We start from the raw sequence: 22684 nt of genomic DNA, 5'->3' as shown, positions 1-22684 counted from the left end.
AATGGGCCTGAGAGCCATGGGCACTCGCCCACCCCAAATGACACACAAGCAAACCATATTTGCTGTAAATAACTCTGAATTAGTCCTTAGATCTGTACAAATCAAAGCTGAATGTGCACAATGGTTGTTTATTAACTTGTTTACTGCCCTCTCACGAAATATCAGGGTGGTGTTGTACAGCTATGTAGCAACTCATTAACAACAGTACAGTTGTCTTGATTGTTCTATAAATAAAAAGCTATGACATGGAAAGACTTATTGATTGGTGAACTGATGAAAACAAAAATTAATCCCCAGGCAAAGAACTGTGATCCTAACCTCATTAGTGGCTTCCAATGAAGGCTGTTATTCACATTGATAATGTGTTTTGCTGGTGTGTTTCAGTGGATCTGAAGGTTCAGATAACCACTATGGTATATTGTTCATAATTAATATTTCCTGGTCATAAACAGGTAAACATTTTAACAGTACCCAGCCAATAACAGTAATGCTCAGCCAATAAAATGGGGTGCAGAGGGGAGAGAGAGAGAGAGGTTGGCATCAAACTGGTACCTAGGAATAATTTACAGTGTGACAACACAAGAAGAAAAATTGCCAGATTACCAGTTGTCACATACTGCTCCCAAATAAAACCATTCCAATGTATTATCCAAAAGCCTATCTTGGGTGGCGCTGTGGTCTAAACCACTGAGCCGCTTGGGCTTGCCAATCAGAAGGTCGGCGGTTCGAATCCGCATGATGAGTTAAGTTCCCATTGCTCTGTCCCAGCTCCTGCCAACCTAGCAGTTCGAAAGCACGCCAGTGCAAGTAGATAAATAGGTACCGCTCCAGCGGGAAGGTAAACAGCATTTCCATGTGCTCTGGCTTCTGTCATGATGTCCCGTTGCGCCAGAAGCAGTTTAGTCATGCTGGCCACATGACCTAGAAAGCTGCCTGTAGACAAATGTCGGCTCCTAAATGCCTTAAAGCAAGATGAATGCCACAAACCCCATAGTCACCTTTGACTGGACTTAACCTCCAGGGGTCCTTTTCCTTTACCTTTTACCTTGGGTAATAATACTTCTTGATTACAAGACAGAAGGGCTCTTATTGCTTGCAGACAGAGCTCCAGTTTAAAATAACTATTGATAAGCAACAATGGCTACCTAATAAATATCCAGACCTAGAGATCTGGATGCCAATTCTGTATCCATATCTGCTTAGGCAGATCACAGGACCTACCGTAGTAAATGTCTTGCCATTCTGTCAGGAGCTTCATTTTTCCAATATGGCATATAGAGATGACATGTGTATGTGTGTTTATATTTATGAGAGAGAGAGAGTTTATTTATATAAAAACTATAACTGCAACCCTTGCAGGAAAACCATGGTATCTTCATTTGAGGTTTGGCAGGATCCTATCCTTAGAAGGGATTGCCTTGCATGCACATTTCATCCAATTCTGCCCCAAAATTAAGAAGTTGTTGATGTTTCATTTTCCAGAAAAACTTTAAAATGTGTTTGTTCATCTCAAAAAAGGCTTGGGACCCATTTGCCTGTAATTTAGCAGGTTTTATTCACTGTGCAGTAGTTCACATGCCTGCAAATATTACCCGCTTCTGTCAAAAGGAAAAATAGTTACAGCCATTTTTGAATTTCCCAGTAGTGAAAGGCAAAAGAAGCTATCTCTAATGGATCCCAAATGGAAGCAGGCAGTCTACAAACCAGCTTGGACTGAAGTGGGCTTTTTTCAGTAGCATCAGACGAGGGCCCAGAGAAAATTTTGTGGTTGTTGCACACCTTAGTGTATAAAGCTGTACCAGTTGTAGTTTATTCACTATGACATTTTGGGGCTTAAACAGAAAAAAAGGAGGGAATGTTTCTGCTTTTTACTTGTTTTCCCTGCTCCATAATTTGTACACACGCAATTAGATAAATACTGTTTTGTAGACTAGAAAATTAGCCTTACACTGCAGCAGGGTTAAATATAGTCATTGTTTAAATGTATATATTGTGCTCCTGTTCAACCGAGAAATCACATTTGTAAATTATGCTCTGATTTACAATTATAAGGTGAATAATATTCACAAACACCTGGGCTAAGCAGCTGTCCTATAGAGCAGTGTTATTGTTTCGCCAAATAAGACTAACCAGGGTGTTTTTTTTATTGTTTCAGCTTGTCCTCCTTCCCATTGGGGCCCAAATTGTATCCATACCTGCAACTGCCATAATGGAGCTCGCTGCAGTGCTTATGATGGGGAGTGTAAATGTACACCAGGATGGACTGGTCTCTACTGCACCCAAAGTGAGTTTCCTAATATTTATCTATGTAGCGGAGTGTTAGAGTTTGTTAGTAGTGCTGAAAGTATAATTTGGCTAAGAGCCAGAAGAACATGGTAATTGTTACACTACAAGTGAGATCAAAATCCTGCTAATGTTTCCATCTGCTTACAGTGGTCTCCTAAATAACTTATAAATTTCCCCTATTCTTTTATAAAGTTATTGTTCACTTGATTTCTGAGTTTTCCAGTCAGTTTTGCCATCTCAGCATAGTCCATCAGCTTGCTTTGCCACTCCTCTCTGATAGGGACTTTGTCCTCTTTCCATCTCTGGGCTAGTAACATCTGAGCTGCTGTTGTTCCATACATAAAGAGTCTTTTCTGTTCCTTTGGGATGCCGGTACCTGTAATTCTTAATAGAAAAGCTTCTGGTTTCTTAACAAAGGTTATTTTAAGCATTTTTTAAAATTTCATTATATATCATCTCCCAGAAAGCTTTTTGTTACCCTACAAGTCCACCACATATGATAAAAGGTACCTTCTTTTTCTTTACATTTCCAGCAGGTATTTGTTCTTGTCCTATACGTACCGTATTTGCCAACTTGGTAGGAGTCAATTACGGTACCACCAGTACATCAACTTTCTTTATGTTTTAAATTACAGTTGTGATTTTAAAAGTAGTCATTCTACTGCTCTGCCTTTTTCGTCAATCACTTTGAAGGTTTTTTCTGCAATCAAGCAGTATATAAGTTTAAATAAATGGAAATCACATTGCACCATTGAGAAGGAAGATTGTTTTGCCTGTCAGCATATTTTTCCAAAGAATCTTGGCCGCTGAGTACCCTTCACCCACACTTATAATAATGGCATGCCTTCACTTTTGAAGCACACAAACTCAATAATGCTGGGAAGAAGCCCATGTATTTATTGCAGAGCCATATGGTTGCTCTGTGCTGCTTGAACCATCAGTGCTCGGGATTTTTTTGCTTGCTGATTTTGAATGACGATCTCTTTATGTGTAATTAGGGATGGGGGGAAATTCACTTGGGCAACAATTTGAAGCAAACTGACCTAATTTGCCTAATTGTATGCGGGCAGGAATGTTGCTGTCAGTCAGACTATGCACTTCTCCAGATTTTGCAATGCGGTTTCAGTTCTAAAGAAATGAAAATAAATATGCTTTTTAGCGGATAAATATGTACAAAAATGTATATTTTAGGAGATATACAAAGTGCATATTTTAGGAAAAGATGAATATAATCTAAATGCAATTCTTTGTGCATTTCTGTAATTTTTAAAAGTCCACCAAATAACAATAACAGTGGGACAGAACAAACCGGCACAAAATAGAAATTGGCTGAGCCTAGCATCTCTATGAATAATAAGTCTTCAGATTGAAATGGAATATTCGTGTGGGATCCCCTGCTCAGTCTGTAAGATATATGTCCAAAGACTGGCATTACTGAAGAGTCGTCCCTTTCTCTTCTTTCTTGAAATACCACTGGCATTGCATTGAAAGTCTAAGGAAGTAGTAAGAATCACAGCACTGTATTATGTATACTTACCTGGGGCTAAGCACCTTTAAACTCAGTGGGCCTTGCTTCCCACTGAATTTGCACTGTAAATCCCACTACTTTCGAAGTAATGTGACCGATATTATTCACACAATCACTTTCAGGCTTCATAACTTGTTTGGCAAATGAATTGGGAAGTATAAATTCTGTGTGTCAGTTACGTTAACATTCGATATGTTATTAAAAAGCCACAAAGCTAGTTTTAAGTATAGGGTGTTCTATTTTTTCTCTCTCTCCCTTTCTCCTACAGGATGTCCTTTGGGGTTTTATGGAAAGGACTGTGCATTAATCTGCCAGTGTCAGAATGGAGCCGACTGTGATCACATCTCAGGGCAGTGTACATGTCGCACAGGATTCATGGGGAAACACTGTGAACAGAGTATGTTGGCAACAAGGTCCTTGCATATAGTAAAGGGAAAATGCATAAGTGGATTAGATCTTACAAAGCTGTTTTTCATACTCAAGACAAAGCCAAGACTGTGAAAATTCCATATTGACAGCTAGTGGAGGTTTTCTGTAAGACACATCCTTAGTATAGGCTTGCAACTCGGTGTTACGCATATTGAGTTAAGTGAAACTGAATGCACAGTAAGTGGTTGAGTCGAGACTTCGCCTTGCAAGGCTCCTTCAGTTCACAGATTTGGTGGAGGGCCTTGGTGACTTCAATGAAATCAATGAAACTAAAAGTAGATAGGTTTTGTGGCAACATGAGAACGGGGCCTTCTCTGCAGTGGCTCCCCATCTGTGGAATGCTCTTCCCAGGGAAGTTCACCTGGTGCCTTCATTATGCACCTTTAGGCGCCAGGCAAAAATGTTCCTTTTTAACCAGGCCTTTAGTTAACAACAACAACAACAACTACCCCGCCCTTCCCGGTTTAGGAACCGGGCTCAGGGTGGCTAACAACGAATATAAAACATCAACCAAAAACAACTTAAAAACAATGTAAAATACACATCAATGTAGCATCACCGGGGCAACTGGCCAAGTTAGTCCTGCTAAGGCCAGCAAGGAGACCAAGGAAAATTTTGATGTGGGGATCCAGAAGGGTTTCTTCATAAAAAAGGAAGGGAAAAGGAATGACAGATCAGGCTAAATTGAAGGCCAGGCGGAATAACTTTCTTACAGGTCCTGCGGAAGGAGATCAAGTCCTGCAGGGCCCTAGTCTCATGGGACAGAGCATTCCACCAGGTCGGTGCCATCACTGAAAAGGCTCTGGTCCTTGTGGAGGATAGTCTGGCTTCTTTAGGGCCTGCGACCCTTAAGCTGTTACTATTTGTGGACCTGAGGGTCCTCTGCGAGGCATAGTTGATTGGATTAGGCTGTTGTTTTTGTTGTGATATTGTGTTTTGTGGATTTATATTTTGATTTTGTTCTGTGAACCACCCTGAGACCTCTGGGTGGTATATAAATTCAATAAATAACAATGAAATAATAATAGTGAAATGCTTGAGGTTGCAACCCTAACCAGAGTCACAGGGAAGTAAATACCATCAAAGCAAATAGAGCTTACATGTATAAGATTGGGCTGGGGGCTTCTTCTACTCCAGTGGAACCCAGCCTATCTGCACACCATACATTTAAATCAGATAATACATTTAAAGCACACATAAGTCCTGGCAACTGTAGTTTACTCCTCACAGAGCTACCATTTCTAGCCCCTTTTAGAAAATGCAGATCCTGAGACTCTTGGGGGGGGGTGGAGTCATGAGTTTAAAATATATGGCATGTGTGTAGGACTCCCTGCAGCAGTGTCTTAGTAGATTGTGTTCAGGATTTTAAGAACTTTTAGAAGACCACTGGTGACTGTTAACATCCTTTATCAAACAGTTACTTTTGTTTCATTGTTCTAAGAATAATTATTTTTGACACACTGCAAAGAGGAAGCAATACACTACAATTATGCTTTTTTAATTATTTTTAAATGTGCATTTTGGGGGTACAAAATGTTTACAGTTAATAGTCAGGAGATTGAGCTTCAATCTGAATAATACATATCTACCTAGGCATAACTTGTAAAATATGTGGCGCAACAAGAAAAATTGAAGAAGTTGTTTTTGTTCTGTGAGCTTGCCATCTGTCTGGTTTCTTAGCCGTTTAACACTCTGGATTTGAGTGGCGCTTTCTAAGAAGCACAGTGCCAGCTTCCCTCTGTTACTGAATAAATGGAACCTCTTTAAGCCTATATGCTTCAATCATACTTGATATGCATTTGTGAACATAATTTAAACACATCGATTGGGGCTGATTTTTTTTTGAACTTGCACAATGAAACACTGCCACCTAGGGATAGCCTGTGAAATCTACAAGATTTCTTTCAGTGAACTATAAAAAGTACAGTAGGAGGTTTGAAAATGGCAAATTGTAGAGTTTTTAATTCTACACAAGCCAAACTTTCAAAAGAGGAACAGTGGAAAATTAATTTTAGTGTTCTGTAAGACGATGGCCGCATTCTAATTTGGGAACATATAGAAGTTTCATTAAAAAATAAAATAAAAACAATTTATTCCATAAGCACATTACATTAAATCACAATACATTTAATGCCTTATTCGTTGGCCTTTCTCTAGAAAACTGCAGAACACCTGGAGATAAAATTGTTTGATGTGTTGCAGCAATGCTCTGATGTGAGGCAGCAATGGTGTGTGCTGCCTCCTCATTTTCCATTGGTAACCAATTAAAGATCTCAGTTACACACACAGTTCTGATTTACTAAATCATGGTTACCATCACTGAAAGATTTCAGGTGAGCACAAACTTCAATAGGCTAAAAGGGGTGGGTGGGAAGCTGCAGTTCATACCTTGTTGTTCTTTTTTTACAGAATGCCCCTCAGGTACATATGGTTACGGCTGCCGGCAAATTTGTGACTGTTTGAACAACTCAACTTGTGACCACATCACAGGAACCTGCTACTGCAGCCCTGGGTGGAAAGGAGCGAGATGTGACCAAGGTAATATTTTCCTATAATGCCAAAATAAAAAACAAGCATTGAAATGGTGATATTTATGCAGGGCTGCAAGAAGAATCGCAAAATGATGACAAAAATGCCTCACCTAACTTCCCCGCGCCCACCAAAAAGGAAAAAAAATCTGAGAAAGGAAAAATATGATATTTCTTCTACTGGAATACCCTAATTAGACAAGTGGTCAGTGTTAGAAACTGAAAGATGAAAGCTAGGAGCTAAATGGCACCTTAAACCTAGGTTATGGGCGCAACATTGGAATATCTAGGTGCACTTTTTAAATAGCAAGAATACAAAGTTGAAAATGAATGAACTGCAGCTAAAATCTTAGATTCGTTTTTCACAGGGTCTAGTCCTTCCCCTGCCCACCCACCTAATATTCTTAAGAGGGTCTCTTCTCCAGTCTTCAAGAGTTGCTGGAAGTGGGGAGGCAGAAAAAGGTCCTCCTTTCCTTCCACCCTGCAGTTTTAATCTGAAATCTTAGGCGGAGTACTGTGCCCAGAGCTCAGAAACTATTCTCGCCAATGAAATTCCTTTCCGCAAAATGCGCCTGGAACAATGGGAGTAGTTTTGAACACTGCAAGTGGTCATGCTAGGGTGATGCGACATGCCGTTATAGGGCAATCCTTTGCATATTTACGCAGACACAAGTCCCACTGCTTAATTGCAAGTATGATCAGGACTTCAGCCCAACAGTGCAACTGGATGCATATTTAGTCAGAAGCAGGTCCCACTGTTCTAACAGGGTTTACCTATAACTAAGGCCACAATTCTGTACCCAGTTACCGGGGAGTAAGTCCCACTGAACTCAGCGGGCTTGCCGAGCAGAAGGTCGGTGGTTCAAATCCATGCGATGGTGTAAGCTCCCGTTGCTCTGTCCCAGTTCCTGTCAACCTAGCAGTTCGAAAGCACACCAGTGCAAGTACCGCTGCGGCAGGAAGGTAAATGGCATTTCCGTGCGCTCAGGCTTCTGTCACGGTGTCCCGTTGCGCCAGAAGCGGTTTAGTCATGCTGGCCACATGACTCGGAAACCTGTCTGTGGACAAATGCCGGCTCCCTCGGCCTGAAAGCGTGTGAACCTTAATTGAATGCTATCCAGAAAAACGTAATTTCCGTGTAGGCATTTATAGGATTGAGTTGTGGTCAAGGGCATAGCATTGTTCACCTGACTTCCTAATGTTGAGTGCTGCTGCTGGTTACTGAGAATACAGCATGGCAGCAGAGCTAATCCAAAAATCCTGCTGGCGTGCCCCTGCTAGCGTACAGCTGCCCTGCCATCTCACCTGTCTCCCTCTCAGCAACAGGCATTGCCAGTGACACTTGGCTTTAGGAAGACAGGTGAGAAACAGCAGCACCCCCTTCACTACCCTGCTGATTGCTGCTGGTTGTAATAAATTATATATATATATATATATATATATATATGCCACCCATCTTGCTGGGTTTCCCCAGCCACTCTAGGCAGCTTACAACATATATAAGAACACAACAAAGCAGCAAACATTAAAAAACAAAATATCCTCTACAAGAAACAAACAAACCGATTAATTAATAGAAACCAACAGCAACAATAACAATAATAAACTGTTTACAGTTATACCCAAATTAAAATAACTGCCAACCCCAATTAAACATTTAACCAACACCAACCCAACAAAAACAGCAGGAACCAAAATTAAAGTCGTTTGAAACATTTTAGCCAGTTGTCCCAACCCAAGAGTGCAGACATGAGGAAGTAATGTGGGGGATTTCTAGATTTGAATAACGAAGGACCTGACTTCTAGCTTTGATGATGTTGCAACCTGATGGCACATGCTTTGGCGATCCTCTGATATATACGTAGTGCATATATCTTTCCCCCAGTATAATATGCGTCTCCGATGTTATTTCCTTCTTCTTTGCAAACATTACAAGTAGCAACAGAACATATCAGCGCTGGTTAATGCACAAATGGTTGTAGGTGTGTTTCGACTTGCAATCTTAGGTACCTCCTTCCTACCTGCTCCTAGGAATATATTCTAGGCTGCCTGACAAAGTGGAATGGTAATTTGGCTCCCAAACTTCCTGTTTCGGTGTGGATCATTTTGCTCGATCTTCTCTGTGGCACTTGCACTTCATCAAATTGTGGGAAAATTGTCCGCATTTTATTTAATGAGTGTTCACTTTTTGCTTAGAGGATGTGACACTACATTTAGTATATTAATATGGAGTAAGCCCCATTGAACGTACTGAGTAGGCACTGAAGTTAAAACTACGTCTTACATGCATATTGTCTTTCTTCTTTCCCAGCTGGAGTAATTATAGTGGGAAATCTGAACAGCTTAAGCCGCACTAGCGCTGCCATCCCTGCTGATTCTTACCAGATTGGAGCCATCGCTGGCATAATTATTCTTGTCCTTGTCGTCCTCTTCCTGCTAGCACTATTCATCATTTATAGGCAAAAGCAGAAGGGGAAGGAAACAAATATGCCTGCAGTTACCTATACTCCTGCCATGAGGGCCATCAATACAGACTACAGTATTTCAGGTAGGAACACAGTAGTGCAAAGCGTAATCCTGTCTATGCTGAGTCCCTACCTTAGCAAATGGCAAGTTTTCTCTGACTTTCAGAACTGTTTATCCTCTTTTAGCTTAATCAAGTTCATATGGTGTGTATTTTCATGCACTTACAGGTGATTAGTAACACTTTACTATGTCAGCAATTTCTGTAGTGACACAGTGCCTATAGCAAAGACTCTATACAAGCAGCACCCCTTATCTGTTTATTTTATTATTATTATTTTAGTATTAAATTTGTACACCGCTCTATACCCATAGATCTCAGGGCAGTTCACAACATAAATATTTTTGTTTATTAAACTATTTATAGGCCGCCTTTCAGCGCAAGTCTCTCCAAGGTGTAGGTCGCTCAGTAGAACACGAGGCTCTTAATCTCAGGGTTGTGGGTTCGAGACCTATGACGGGCGGGGGGTATTCCTGCATTGCAGGGGGATAGACTTAGATCAGGCACCCCCAAACTGCGGCCCTCCAGATGTTTCGGTCTACAACTCCCATGATCCCTAGCTAACAGGACCAGTGGTCAGGGATGGTGGGAATTGTAGTCCAAAACATCTGGAGGGCCGAAGTTTGGGTGTGCCTGACTTAGATGATCCTCGTTGTCCCTTCCAACCCTACGATTCTGTGATTCTAAAAAATGTTTTCGCCAAGTTTGCCCATGGTTTTGGGCTACAATAGACGCTGTCAAACGTGGCTAGCCAAGGACCATCAAGATGCTTATCAGAGAATCACTCTAGATTACCATTTCACATTCTAGTTTAAGGAAAAAGCTGGTTAGCCTTAATCGCAGTTAATATTCCTTCCAGTAAACTTTCAACTGTGGTTAAAGGAGGAAGAAATTTAACTCGGGGAAGTGGGAGGGCTGTGTGAAAAAAGTAAATATCCCCAAGACTGACTCCCAGCATGCTAAGCAGGGAGAGCTAGAAGGATACCAGTTTTCTGTGTGGGCTGTCTCATAGAAACGGTTTGGAGAGGGAAGACAACATATCCGTATTTGTCTATATCCTATTTAAGAGGTTGGTGAAACAAGCAGGCGGCAGTGGTTGAGAGACTATAAGTAGCATGAGCGACAGTTGGAGAAGAAAGAGAAAAGATATAACATATAGAGATGCAGGAAGGACAAGAGATTCCTATCAGTCAAAATCTGAAAGGCAGTGGGATTCTGTCATATAGAGGAAGATGCATTTTAGGAACAGAAAAACAATCCGTATTGATCATATAAATCCATATTAATGTGTATTTTAGTTCTAGGCGAACTGTTGGCTAGTTCTTCAGCATAGTTGCGTAAGGCCAAGGATGAGCAATGACGCAGCATTCACTTTTTCATTCCTTTCACAGAGACTATTCCTCACAGTAATGGTGGCAATGCTAACAGCCATTACTTCTCCAACCCAAGCTATCACACTCTAACACAGTGTTCAAACCCAGTGAATGCCAACAACATGGACAGGATGACTCTGGCAAAGGTAAAAATATAGATTAGCTACATAGGGAATGTTGTTCCTGGTATGTTACATGTATAAAAGGTTAGGGGACCTGGGTGGCGCTGTGGTCTTAAGTCACTGAGCCTCTTGGACTTGCCAATCAGAAGGTCGGCGGTTTGAATCCCTACGATGGGGTGAGCTCCCATTGCTCTGTCCCAGCTTCTGGCAACCTAGCAGTTCGAAAGCACACCAGTGCAAGTAGATAAATAGGTACCGCTGTGGCGGGAAGGTAAACAGCATTTCTGTGCGCTCTAGTTTCCGTCACAGTATTCCGTTGTGCCAGAAGCGGTTTAGTCATGCTGGCCACATGACCCAGAAAGCTGTCTGTGAACAAATGCTGGCTCCCTCGGCCTGAAAGTGAGATGAGCGCCACAACCCCATAGTCACCTTTGACTGTACTTAACTGTCCAGGGGTCCTTTACCTTTATATGTATAAAACGCCATATATTTTTATTTGCACTACAGTTACTCTCTCTATGATAAATGTTGCCAAGTGGTTGCCATCTTTATTCTATGCCTTCTGTCTTTATTTGAAACAGTCAAACAACAACCAACTGTTTGTGAATCTTAAAAATGTGGATTCTGGAAAGCGAGGCCCTGTTGTGGACTACACAGGAACCCTACCTGCCGACTGGAAGCATGGAGGCTACCTCAATGAGTTTGGTACAGAAATAATAATAATAATAATAATAATAATAATAATAATAATAATAATAATGCCAGTTTTGTGCATCACAATATGTATTTTGGGGGGAAAAGACAAAATGCCTCATTTCCATCTCTCTTTGCAAGGAGAATATGGTGATGTTTTTCAGCTATCTCCCCAAGAGTATGGCTTCTGGGAATCTGAATCTGATATACAGGCAGATTAATGCAGGCTCTTAATATACAGTTATACAGATCTTAGGATGGCAACAGTGACCAAGAAACTTGTGCATTAAAAATGAAAAGACTAACTTGCAGTAGATTTTTAAAATGGCTGTTTTGGGAATTTAACGCTGCTGTGAATATCCCAATTTAATGCCATCGTGCCTCTCAATATTTTACAGGAGCTTTTGGAATTGATAGAGGCTGTACGGGGAAATCTCTGAAAGGTGAGTTTTCTTACAGATCTAAATATATTGGGGCTCAGGGAATGGTCTTTGGGCATCTTATGTTGCAGCCTTGTTGAAGCTAAGCAGCCATGGGCCTGATCAGTTCTGCATGTGAGCTCACTGGGACCTCCACGATAGACTGGGTTAGAAGAGCAATAAATTGGTACTTGAAAAGGAGCGTTGTGGATATCGTTTTGTTCATTGGTTTGTTTCACTGTGTTAAAATATGAAATCCGAAAATGTCAAAGGAGACTTGCCAAAAAGCAAAAAGATCATTTAATTTTTAAAGATCATATGCATTTTGCTTAATTTTGTCATTAAAATATATTATTCTTTGAAGAGTACAATTAAAACATGATTTTTCTGTTTTCTCAGATCTAGTAAAGAATTCTGAATACAATTTAAGTAACTGCTCCTTAAGCAGTTCTGAAAATCCTTATGCCACTATTAAAGACCCACCAGCATTGACACCAAAACATACAGAATGTGGATATGTCGAAATGAAGTCTCCAGCACGAAGGGATTCTGCCTATGCAGAAATTAGTAACTCTGCTTCAACCAACAAGAATGTCTATGAAGTTGGTGAGTCCCGGCGGAGTGTTTTGCCATCATTGTACACACAAATGCACATCCTGGAAGCATTTCTCACGTTAAAAATAATACATGCTGTAAGGGTGCTGTTGCAGCTACTCTTGAGTAACAACATCCGAGTCTGCTCTGTCTTTAAGAGTTTTATTGTGCATAGTATTTACAGTGCAAAAATGGTAAAAAATGACCTCTCAGTCACTCACAGAATCTGGGAGTGGACGCTTCCTGTTGCGCATCCAGCATAAGAGCTTGGGAACCCCAAAACACCGCGCGCGCCCCTTGCGTTTCGGTGTGCACCTTAAATCAGGCGACGGAAGTGGATGCCTGCTTCCCTCCACCTGTTGGTCAGGGCTTTCCTACAGCTCTGAGCCTTAACTGCTCCATCCCGCTAACTTCCTCATTTCCCCCACCTGACCCGCTGTTGCTGCTGCTCTCACTGGTCGAGGTGCTGGTGTGGAGGATGGGCAGAGGCTCCCTGTACTGAGGTCCCCTGACACGTATTTTACAAAGGGTGGCTGAACTGAAAACCAGACATCAGCTCACAATGCATAATAGATGAACATATGCAAAACAGTGTTTCATTCATGTCTTTATTTAGTAAAAGTAATTCTAGCCCCTTGCCCTTCATCCATATACATACTAGGGTATGCTTAATTTTGTAGCTAGCTCGCATTTTCATGAATATATACTGAGTTACAGTTATTTCACAGTCTTCTTTAATGTGACCGAAGATTGTTTGATGCTGTATCAGAAATATTGAAGGCTTTTAAAGTACAGAAAACCACAGCGGGACTACTATTAAATTAAATGTGATTGTTCATCCAATATTGGAGCACCAACGTGTTTGTATGTTTTTATTATTGCAGAACCTACAGTGAGCGTTATCCAGGGAACGTTGAATAACAAGGGACCTTTCAGCCAAGATCTTTACGATCTGCCAAAAAACAGCCACATTCCCTCTCATTATGACCTGCTGCCTGTTCGCGATAGTCCTGCATCTTCAGAGAAAGACGAAAGCAGCGAATGACACTCGAGGTACATTCTGGAGCACAGCGGAGCTCTTACGGAGAACTAGGATCTAGTGATCCCTTTTCTTCTATTTCACCATCTGCATTCAGTAAACATTTTGCTGTACATTAAACCAGGAGACTCAAACTATGGTTTGTATACACTCATGGCAGATGGATGGATGCCAGGCTTGGAAGACCCTGTCAGTTTTTCCATTGCAATTAATGTTTAGAGAAAGAACTGCCAAACATGTACTGGCTCAAAGGTACAAGCTTGAGAACGATTCGTGTGCCAGCTGTGTTGTTGTTCCTACAATGGACAGCAATTTTTTTTTCACTAGCTCAGCTTGCATAGTTGACATGCAGCCAAGACTGTACAACCTACCAAATACTCACTTAGCCACGTCATCTGAGTTACTAGTTACTGTGGAAAAGAAAAGAAACAAATGCGTTACTGGGTTTCCCCCCCACATGTAAGGAGAGATGCTGGATTGGTTTGGGAAAGCCAAGGCAAAATACTTAGTCCATTGCTGGTAATGGAAGTATAATACAGGAGTTGTTTTGAATGTCTGGGAATTCCTGGATAAATGTGGCTAAAGGTTATGTGCCATAAAATGTGGTTTTTGGCACCGATGCTTTCCAAATGATGGGCATGATTGAGACTCACGGTTAGCAATTCCGAGTAAAGTTTCTGTTCTATGCAAGTAATAATGCATAACATATCAGCAATTGTTCCATAAACGTGCGTTAAGTGGTTTATTTTTGTCAAAATGGATTGAATGAGTGGGTAAGAGAAAAGGCAAAATGTAGTGTATGCTGTACATTTTAAATGCAAGAGAAGGTTTCAGTTTTATAAACAAGTAGCACTTGTAATATGGAATAAGAACAATGTTTGATCAATCTTTGTGCGTACTTGTTAAAAAGGCACCTTTTCTTTTTGTAATTGATTTAGGGAAAATATGCTTAAGCTGGTCTTTTGCATTGCTAATAACTTGGTACATATACCCCACATTTCATTAAGTTGTATCTCTATTTTAAAATAATGTAGTTATGTTTTCTAGTGCTTTAGAATAACAGTGCAGAAATATAATATTTTTTACCCTTGTAGGTTTGTCAACGCCCCCCCCCCATTATGTCTGCTTTAGAAGCACTGTTTTTTATGAAGAAAAAATATTTAGATATCAGTTTCTCCACCAGAGATAGGCTAGAAAAGTAATCTTAAACTAGTGTGTAAACTGTTGAAATTATTCAGATTTTTTTAAAAAAGAAAACTGATTTAATGTTAATGCAAGGGATAATGTTCATAACAAGAAACAGTATTAAACAGAAATAAATCAAATTATTTCCCATCAACAGTTTCAACTAATATTTTCACCCTGGAATTGTCATCTTTCTGTTCCAAAGGAACATTTTGTGTGAGCCAATTTATAGTTGAGGTGTCATTGAAAGATAAAAATTGCAAAGAAATCTTTCTCTTTCCCCTGCCCTCTCTCAATGTAGACAATTTAACCTTCCATTTCTAGATTATTTCTCGCCATAATGGGAACAGAGAAAGATGTATTAAGTGTAATTGTTTATGTTTTCTTTAGTTTGCAACATCTCATTTCATCTTCATGGTACATCTGAAACCTAAAGCTGATAAGTAATAAGTTAGGCCTTTTAGGTTACCACCTCTGAGCATGTTAGTAAAATGTTCTACTGTTGGTTCTCAACCTTTGTACAATATGCTGGGTTAAATTCAAAGAACTATGATCCAACAAATGGAACTGAAAACAACTACTGATGTAAAAGCTTTTCTTTTTTGCCACTATGTATTCCTGGGACACTGAAATTGAAAGATGCCCTACTTTGTTTTACTCACTCTTATTTAAGCTACTCTCTATCAAAAGGCATTGCCATAGCTTGTTTCAGCCATTGGCATCCTGCGTACTAAAGGTGTGTAATTTTTGTTGGACCATGCAAATATAAAAGACAAAAATTGAATTGGGGTTGTGGGGTGTGGTTTTTTTTTTTTGGAATTTGAGCAACACAAATACCTTGCTGTAGAATAGGTTTGGTATGGTGTTGGAATAGCTCTACAATCTTTTGTATTGTGTTACAGAAACTCACAAATAAAGCCTATCTTTCTTTTCTTTTGATGTCGTGATTGCAGTTTTATTTCTAGCCATTTCAAAGCCACAAGAAATTTGTATGGTGAATTTTTATTATTTCATTATTTCATTAATTAATTTATATACTGCCCTATACCCGGGGATGTCAGGGCAGTTCACATAATAAAATCAAGATATAAAACCACAAAATACATAACAAAAATAAAACGACAACCCCCTTACCCTTGAACCCCATTAGCGTTGAAGTGTCATGAATCTTTTAATTCTTTACAGCAGCAACATTCCAGCTATCTCTTAGTGAAATTTCCATTACAGGAATAACCATTTGGTTCTGTTTCTCAGAGTCTTTACTATTTACAAAACTTTACACTGGTCACTAATAAATAAATAAATAACAACTAAAGCAACATAATCTTTTCTTCTTTTTGCCATCCAGCCAGAAACCTAACGCTGACTCATTCACATGCTCATTTACACTGACCCAGACCTTAGTTGATCACATGACCTATAAGGACACCTATTGCTGGGGAAATTTTCTGTTGCCTAGCAACTTGTTCAAGACCATTTTCAAGTTTCTTCTAGAATATTCCAACACAATTTTCTTGGCCTTCCTGGAAACGCGGCGTTTGCAGCTCCCAATGTTGCAGGGGACAATTTGAAGTGTTCGGCACCGTTTTGGGGGGAATCAGGATATGTCGGAATTTTGGCAAAAATCATGACCTGTGGGTAAGGGTGTCGAGGGCTCATTTTTTTTACCTTTCGTTAAGCATGGGGTTTGCAGTGCCAAACGTTGCCAGGGGCGTTTTGCAGGTGTTAGGCATCGTTTTCAATTTCCCCCTCTCATTGGCTTCCTTCATCTTATCTACATTCATGTTTACTTTAGATGAGAATGTCACAAGTTGTAAGAGCAATATAGATCCACGAAGCGCCATCGACTCCTACTCCCTTGAAAATGTTCTCGGCACAAAATCGGTACAATTGAAAACGTATGAGATATGCTCTTGACTGTATTTGGGTTATTATGATTGTAAAACCTGATGTTAAGACTGTATAAAATTAATAATAATAATAAATTATAAAAGGGGGGAGAGAGAGAAAAGAGAAAATGTTCTCAGCAGAGCCAGCCTTTTTAATATATATGCACAACTTTGCAGAAACCCAGGAACTTCTCTCAACGGGTTTTTTCTTTTCCCAATGCCTTGTGCACACCTGCATATACAGTGCATTAAAAAATGAGATACAGTACGTACAAGGATTCCAACGCCAAAAGAACTGTCTTTGCCATCTTCCATCTGATCCAGAAGAGGGCAGTAGTATTACAGTATATTATGGATAAAGAAAACCAAACATGAACTGCACAAGTGATCCTAATTTAGAATATTTTCTGCTGCTTTAAGATGGGTCTTTATATAAACATTGATACCGTAGATTAATTACAATATCAATTTGCTCTTTGTTTTGCCGCTGTTTTCAAACCTTTTTACCGTATTTTACGGACCATAACCCACACTTTTTCCCTCCAAAAACTGAAGGGGAAAAGTCACTGTGGGTTATGGAAATCAGGCTGATCCCGCCCCCTCCGCGGCTGCAGCCAGTGACAGGAACGTGGGAGGGGGGAAGAGCAGCCTGAGCTGGAGGGGGGGCGCGGATGGGAGCTCCATCCTTCCTTCCCCCCTCTTTCTTTCTTCCTTTTTTTCTCTTCCTCCCTCCCTCCCTCCCTCCCTCCCTCCCTCCTTCCTTCCTTCCTTCCTTCCTTCCTTCCTTCCTTCCTTCCTTCCTTCCTTCCTTCCTTCCTTCCTTTCCTTCCTTTCCTTCCTTCCTTCCTTCCTTCCTTCCTTCCTTCCTTCCTTCTCTCTCTCTCTCACCAACCCCTCCCTCCCTTCCTCCCTCCCTCCCTCCCTTCTCTCTTTTCCCTCCCTCCCTCCTTCCTTCCCTCTCTCTTCCCCTCTCTTGCCCCCCCCCCCCCGCAGTTTTGATCCCACTCACCACACACAGTAGGAAGGAGAACCCTGAACAATGGTGTGCAAGCCCTTATATAGACTTTTGAAATTGCCCACCCTGTAGCCCAAGACCACCACCCCAAAACATCATACATACACCACAGAAGGAGGTGATCTACAGCAGAAATCGTGTCTGCTAGGATACCTGGTAATGGTCACTGATTGCATTACCTGGGCAGTCTGGCCATTCTTTTGCGATGGTTAATACTTTAGTTCCTGAATCCAGGTCATAGGCTCACCCTATTCATACACAAACATACCTTTAAGACAGGATTTGCAAGCAAAGAGACAATGGGAAGGCTTTCCCCATTTGCCTCCCTTACTGCAGAGGAATATTTGAGGTCATTGGAAGAGTCAAAATGGCTTCAGGATTGCTCTTCCATCCTATTTCAGACACATGGTTCATATATTTAGATATGTGTGCATTTCAGGATCTAGAAAGGTAGACAGTAGGAAAAGGGAAGTGCGGGGCGGCCTGCTCAGTATAGTGACCATACCTGCCAAATTCCTGTGGGTGAAATAAGGGACGGACCGGAAGTAGCAGACCAGGAGTAGCGCTGCCGCCATTTTGGAACTGGGCGGAGCATGCTCAGAAGCGACTTTTGATGCTGCTTTGCCCAGTTCCAAAATGGCCGCCATGCCAGAAGTCGCACTGCAGCCATTTTGGAACTGGGCAGAGCTGCATCAAAAGTCGCTTCTGAGCATGCTCCACTCAGTTCCAAAATGGCCGCTGCGCCAGAATAAACCGGGGGGAAACAAAAAAATCCGTTTTTTCAGCTGGGAACAGCTAGAAAAACGGGGGTTTCCTGGGGAATACAGGAGACTTGGCAGCTATGATAGTGACCTAGACTGAGACCAGGAAATGAATAAAGGCAAGAGGAGACTTGGCTATACAGAAATTATCTCGAATGCTGTGGTGCCTACAGGTTTCGTGAATATGCAGCCTGAATTATAATGAGAAGGGGTGAATGATCAACGTTTTGCAATTTCACTTTTTCTTGGTGCAACCCACAATTTCAGAGTCATAAAGTCATCTCGGCAGCCTCTGGGAAGAACTGACTCAGAATCATAGATTTCATCAAGATGCATTTGTTAGTCCCTGTTTTGTAGCAGCTTTTTATTTTACAAGGTGATATCACAGGGATATCGGTTGGGGGCTAAGAGCTGTTATCAAGTTTGATTGTTGCAAAAATGCTGCATATAGAACAAGCTGCTGTGATTAGTGTGATCATTAGGGATTTTATCATCGAGGATACTGGGAAGTGAGAATTTTGCCACCACAGGATTAGCAGAGACCCTCAAAACTCGGGAGGTGTCAAGACAAACATATTTAGCTGTCCTCAGTGGCTAACAGAGAAATATCAGACTTCAGTAATTAGCTGCGGAGAGTGCCACTGAGCTGGCTTTAAAAGACCTTGATGGCTTGCATTTGTTTTTTTCTTTCTGCAGCCTTTTCCAACACTCTAATTTAAAAAACAACATGTTTTAAATCACTATTGAGCAATCACACTTCAGACTGTCCCTTCTTCTCCACCTTGCCCTGCTTTGTCCAAAAGTGCTGTGGACCTTTCCACCAAAAGGGAAGAATTTGTTTACTGCATGCTGTTTGTTGAAAGAAAATTATATCAAACTGATGTATAATTGGTATCCAACACTGAGTAAAATTGCTAAAATGTACAAAACCATTTCAAAACTGTGTTGGAAATGTAAAGAGAACGAGGGGACTTTCTATGATATGTGGTGGACATGCACATTGGTAAAGGCTTTCTGGGAAATGATATATGATGAATTAAAGAAAATGTTTAAAAATGCATTTGTTAAAAAAACAGAAGCCTTTTTACTAGGTATAACAGGTGAAGAGTTACCAAGAGAAGACAAAAGACTTTTTATGTATGCAACGACGGCAGTGAGAATGCTGCTAGCCCAGGGATGGAAGGAAAGAGAAGTACCAACGAAAGAAGAATGGCAGATGAAATTGATGGAGTATGCGGAGATGGCAAAACTGATGGGGAAGATCCGAAACCAGGAAGAAAGAGTATTTGCGTGGACAGGCGGAGTCCCCTAAACCCCAGGCGACCCCTGAGCAGAATAACGACTCAAGACAACTTGCTATGGGATTAAAATTGGCCACAACTTTATTATGTTTCAGATGGCTCAGGCATTGGGTATTTACCCCAAAGTCCCAGTAAAGGAAGAATGGATACAAAAACTCACAGAATATGCAGAAATGGCAAAACTTGCCGGAAGAATAAGAAATCAAGATAATAAACTTTTTTTCTACAAAAGAATGGAAATGGTTTATTGAATATTTACAGATAAATTGTAAACAGATACAGTAATACCTGCGGTTCCACAAGAGTATATATTTAAAGTAGATAATTAAATGAGCAAATTAAATGAATTTGGATATGCAGAAAATATTTAAAAAATAAATTAAAGGAACTGCAGAAAGAGGGGGAAGGATGCCAAATTTTGAAATGTTAAATTGATTCTAAAACTAATGAAATGTATAAACTCGAAAAGTATAAATAAAAACTTTTTTTAAAAAAAGAATATAGTAGATAGTAGAGTTTAGCTTTGTCTTGTGTCTGGAAATGAAAATCACTTTGTTACTTTGAACTGTGCAGAAGAGAAGTTTTACTGTTAACCAAGGACTCTGGAAGAAGCTGTCTGCTAGGAACAGGAAATCTCCGAAGACTCTGCTGGGACTCTGGTGATATATCACACTGGTTGAGGTGTGGTGAACTACCGTACCAACTGACTTCCACAAGTCACTAACACCAGTCATACAGCTGTTAAATGCACAAGGCATTGTTTGCTTTGTTCCTTTGCCTGTACTTCTTGCTGCCAGCGGCTCCTGTTAGAACAGAGCAAATCTCTTCCGCGAGAAAAATACGGGAAATGCTTCACACTCCTTCCTTCTGATTGCTTAGCAGCAGTGATTAATTGACTAGCAGCAGCAGCAACTTTGTCTCTGCTGATAAGCCTTAGATCATTGCTTCCACAGTTTGCTTTCTAACTTTCTTTATATATGACTTTTTAAAAAAAAGATGAAAGCCATGAGCCCCCCCCTCTGTGTGTGTGAATATAAAGATGAACTTGAAATCATTCAAACTGCTACCCCAAAATGAACACAATTTACCTTTGGTTTATCCTGCAATTTGGAGAATTACTCTCAGATGTACTTCAGATATTTTTTAACTAGTTCACTTCATTCAACTGCACTACGTCATTGCTAGCACTGATCAAATCACCTGCCTCCCTAAGTTCCAGGGAGGAGCCAGGTGCCACCTCCCATCTTCTGCCCCTCGCCACTGCCTGGCACCCAGCGCTCGTCACTGCTGGATGCTAACCACAGTTGGGGGCTTGCCACCTCCTGTTCCTCGGCCCCAGCAGCATCACACTCATGGATGACATGCCCCATCTACTTGCCCCAGGGCTTCCCTAAAGAGGGTGGGCAGGAGGAAGAAAGTATCCCTGAGGTGAGGATGGGCTTAAAACAATTAAATTTCTGAAAGAGGTGTCACACCTGTATCAGAACAAGAAATAGTGGGTAGAGCAGCACTTCCCAGTCTTTTTGCTATCTGGGTAGACATGGTTTCATTAGTAACATGACTCTATTTTTCGCTTCAATATTTTTGAGAGAAGGATAATTATGTTTGTTATGCAATTGTATGTGCATTAGTTTTCAGAAGCTTTGCGTAGGAAGGCAGACTGTACCTGATTACTGTGATTGACACGTTGTTCTGTCTCCCAATGTGTCTGCCATATAAAACCATGGAAAATTGTTTAAAAACACTAAAGCATTTCAAGGCAACAAAAATGGGATAAACTCGAATTAATGGCAAACCCACAAATCATTTCAGAGGTAATGGATTGTACCTATTGTGAGTTACTGCACAGTTCAAGTATCAAATTGGCAATATTAGTTTGCAAAATATAAAATAATAATGTTGTTGTTTAGTCGTTTAGTCGTGCCCGACTCTTCGTGACCCCATGGACCAGAGCACGCCAGGCACTCCTGTCTTCCACTGCCTCCCGCAGTTTGGTCAAACTCATGTTCGTAGCTTCGAGAACACTGTCCAACCATCTCGTCCTCTGTCGTCCCCTTCTCCTTGTGCCCTCAATCTTTCCCAATCAGGGTCTTTTCCAGGGAGTCTTCTCTTCTCATGAGGTGGCCAAAATATTGGAGCCTCAGCTTCAGGCTCTGTCCTTCCAGTGACTGGAATAGTAATAATATGAGACAGAAAGCTGCAACAGTCATCTATTATCATGGCAACCAGATTCAATTTATGTGTTTGAATGCCTAGCCTGGACCATCTGCAAAGGCTTGGAATTAAAAATCATTTTAAAAAGCATTTTCCATTGTCTGCTTGCTGTTAGTGAGAGACTCTGACACCATTCAGCCAATCTGTATTAACATCTATCACAAGGGTGCCTGTTGCATAAGTACAATATTGAGGCTGCAAACCTAAGGACACTTACTTGAGATTAATTCCTATTGGAATCAATGGCACATACTTCAGAGCAGACATGCATAGGATTGTACTCTTACTTTAGCTGAATTTAAGCATTTGTCGGAACATATTATCAGTAAAACCAGATACATGTATAGGGACAGGGATACAGACACAAGCCCTGATCCCAACATCTCCAGGAGCAGGGGCCACCCTTCAAAATGTCTGAAGTTTAGCACTAAGTTTCTAAGAGAGTTTCATTTTAGCTTGTCACTGTTAAATATTCCTAATGTGAAACATATCAGTAAGGTTTCCATAGCTGATACACAAATATAAAAACAGTGATTTCCCAATGAAGTATTAATCTAATCAGTATTAAAGCTAAATTTTTACTGACCTCATATTTCTGGAGTCTAATGCTACTAGGAAAATAATGATAATTTGCTCCTGATTTGAAGCTATTTTACTTGCTAGATTCCATTATTCAAGAATTTTCTCTCTCAAATAAAAACATTTGCACTCATCTGTACAGCGTTTCCTTTCCCTTTTAGGAAGCATCTACTAAGTGCCAAACTATAGCCTATATACAGTATTT

The 22684-nt window shown here is 40.7% G+C and overlaps 1 protein-coding gene across 1 annotated transcript in view; it reads left to right on the top strand.

The window, feature by feature from the left end:
• MEGF10 (multiple EGF like domains 10) overlaps window positions 1–15656 on the top strand; it is a 112972-nt gene extending 97316 nt beyond the window's left edge. Inside the window, exons 17-25 of the mRNA XM_035099947.3 lie at window positions 2156–2284; window positions 4083–4211; window positions 6653–6781; window positions 9083–9319; window positions 10687–10814; window positions 11372–11495; window positions 11882–11926; window positions 12302–12508; window positions 13381–15656. Of these exons, the coding sequence (XP_034955838.2) occupies window positions 2156–2284; window positions 4083–4211; window positions 6653–6781; window positions 9083–9319; window positions 10687–10814; window positions 11372–11495; window positions 11882–11926; window positions 12302–12508; window positions 13381–13541 (1289 nt within the window). The 3' untranslated portion in view covers window positions 13542–15656. The remainder of the gene's footprint in view (window positions 1–2155; window positions 2285–4082; window positions 4212–6652; window positions 6782–9082; window positions 9320–10686; window positions 10815–11371; window positions 11496–11881; window positions 11927–12301; window positions 12509–13380) is intronic.
• Window positions 15657–22684: the final 7028 nt, after the last annotated feature.

Source organism: Zootoca vivipara, chromosome 10 (genome assembly GCF_965207765.1).
Source record: "Zootoca vivipara chromosome 10, rZooViv2.hap1.1, whole genome shotgun sequence".
NCBI lineage: Eukaryota > Metazoa > Chordata > Lepidosauria > Squamata > Lacertidae > Zootoca > Zootoca vivipara.
This window is presented reverse-complemented; position numbering and strand designations above follow the sequence as displayed.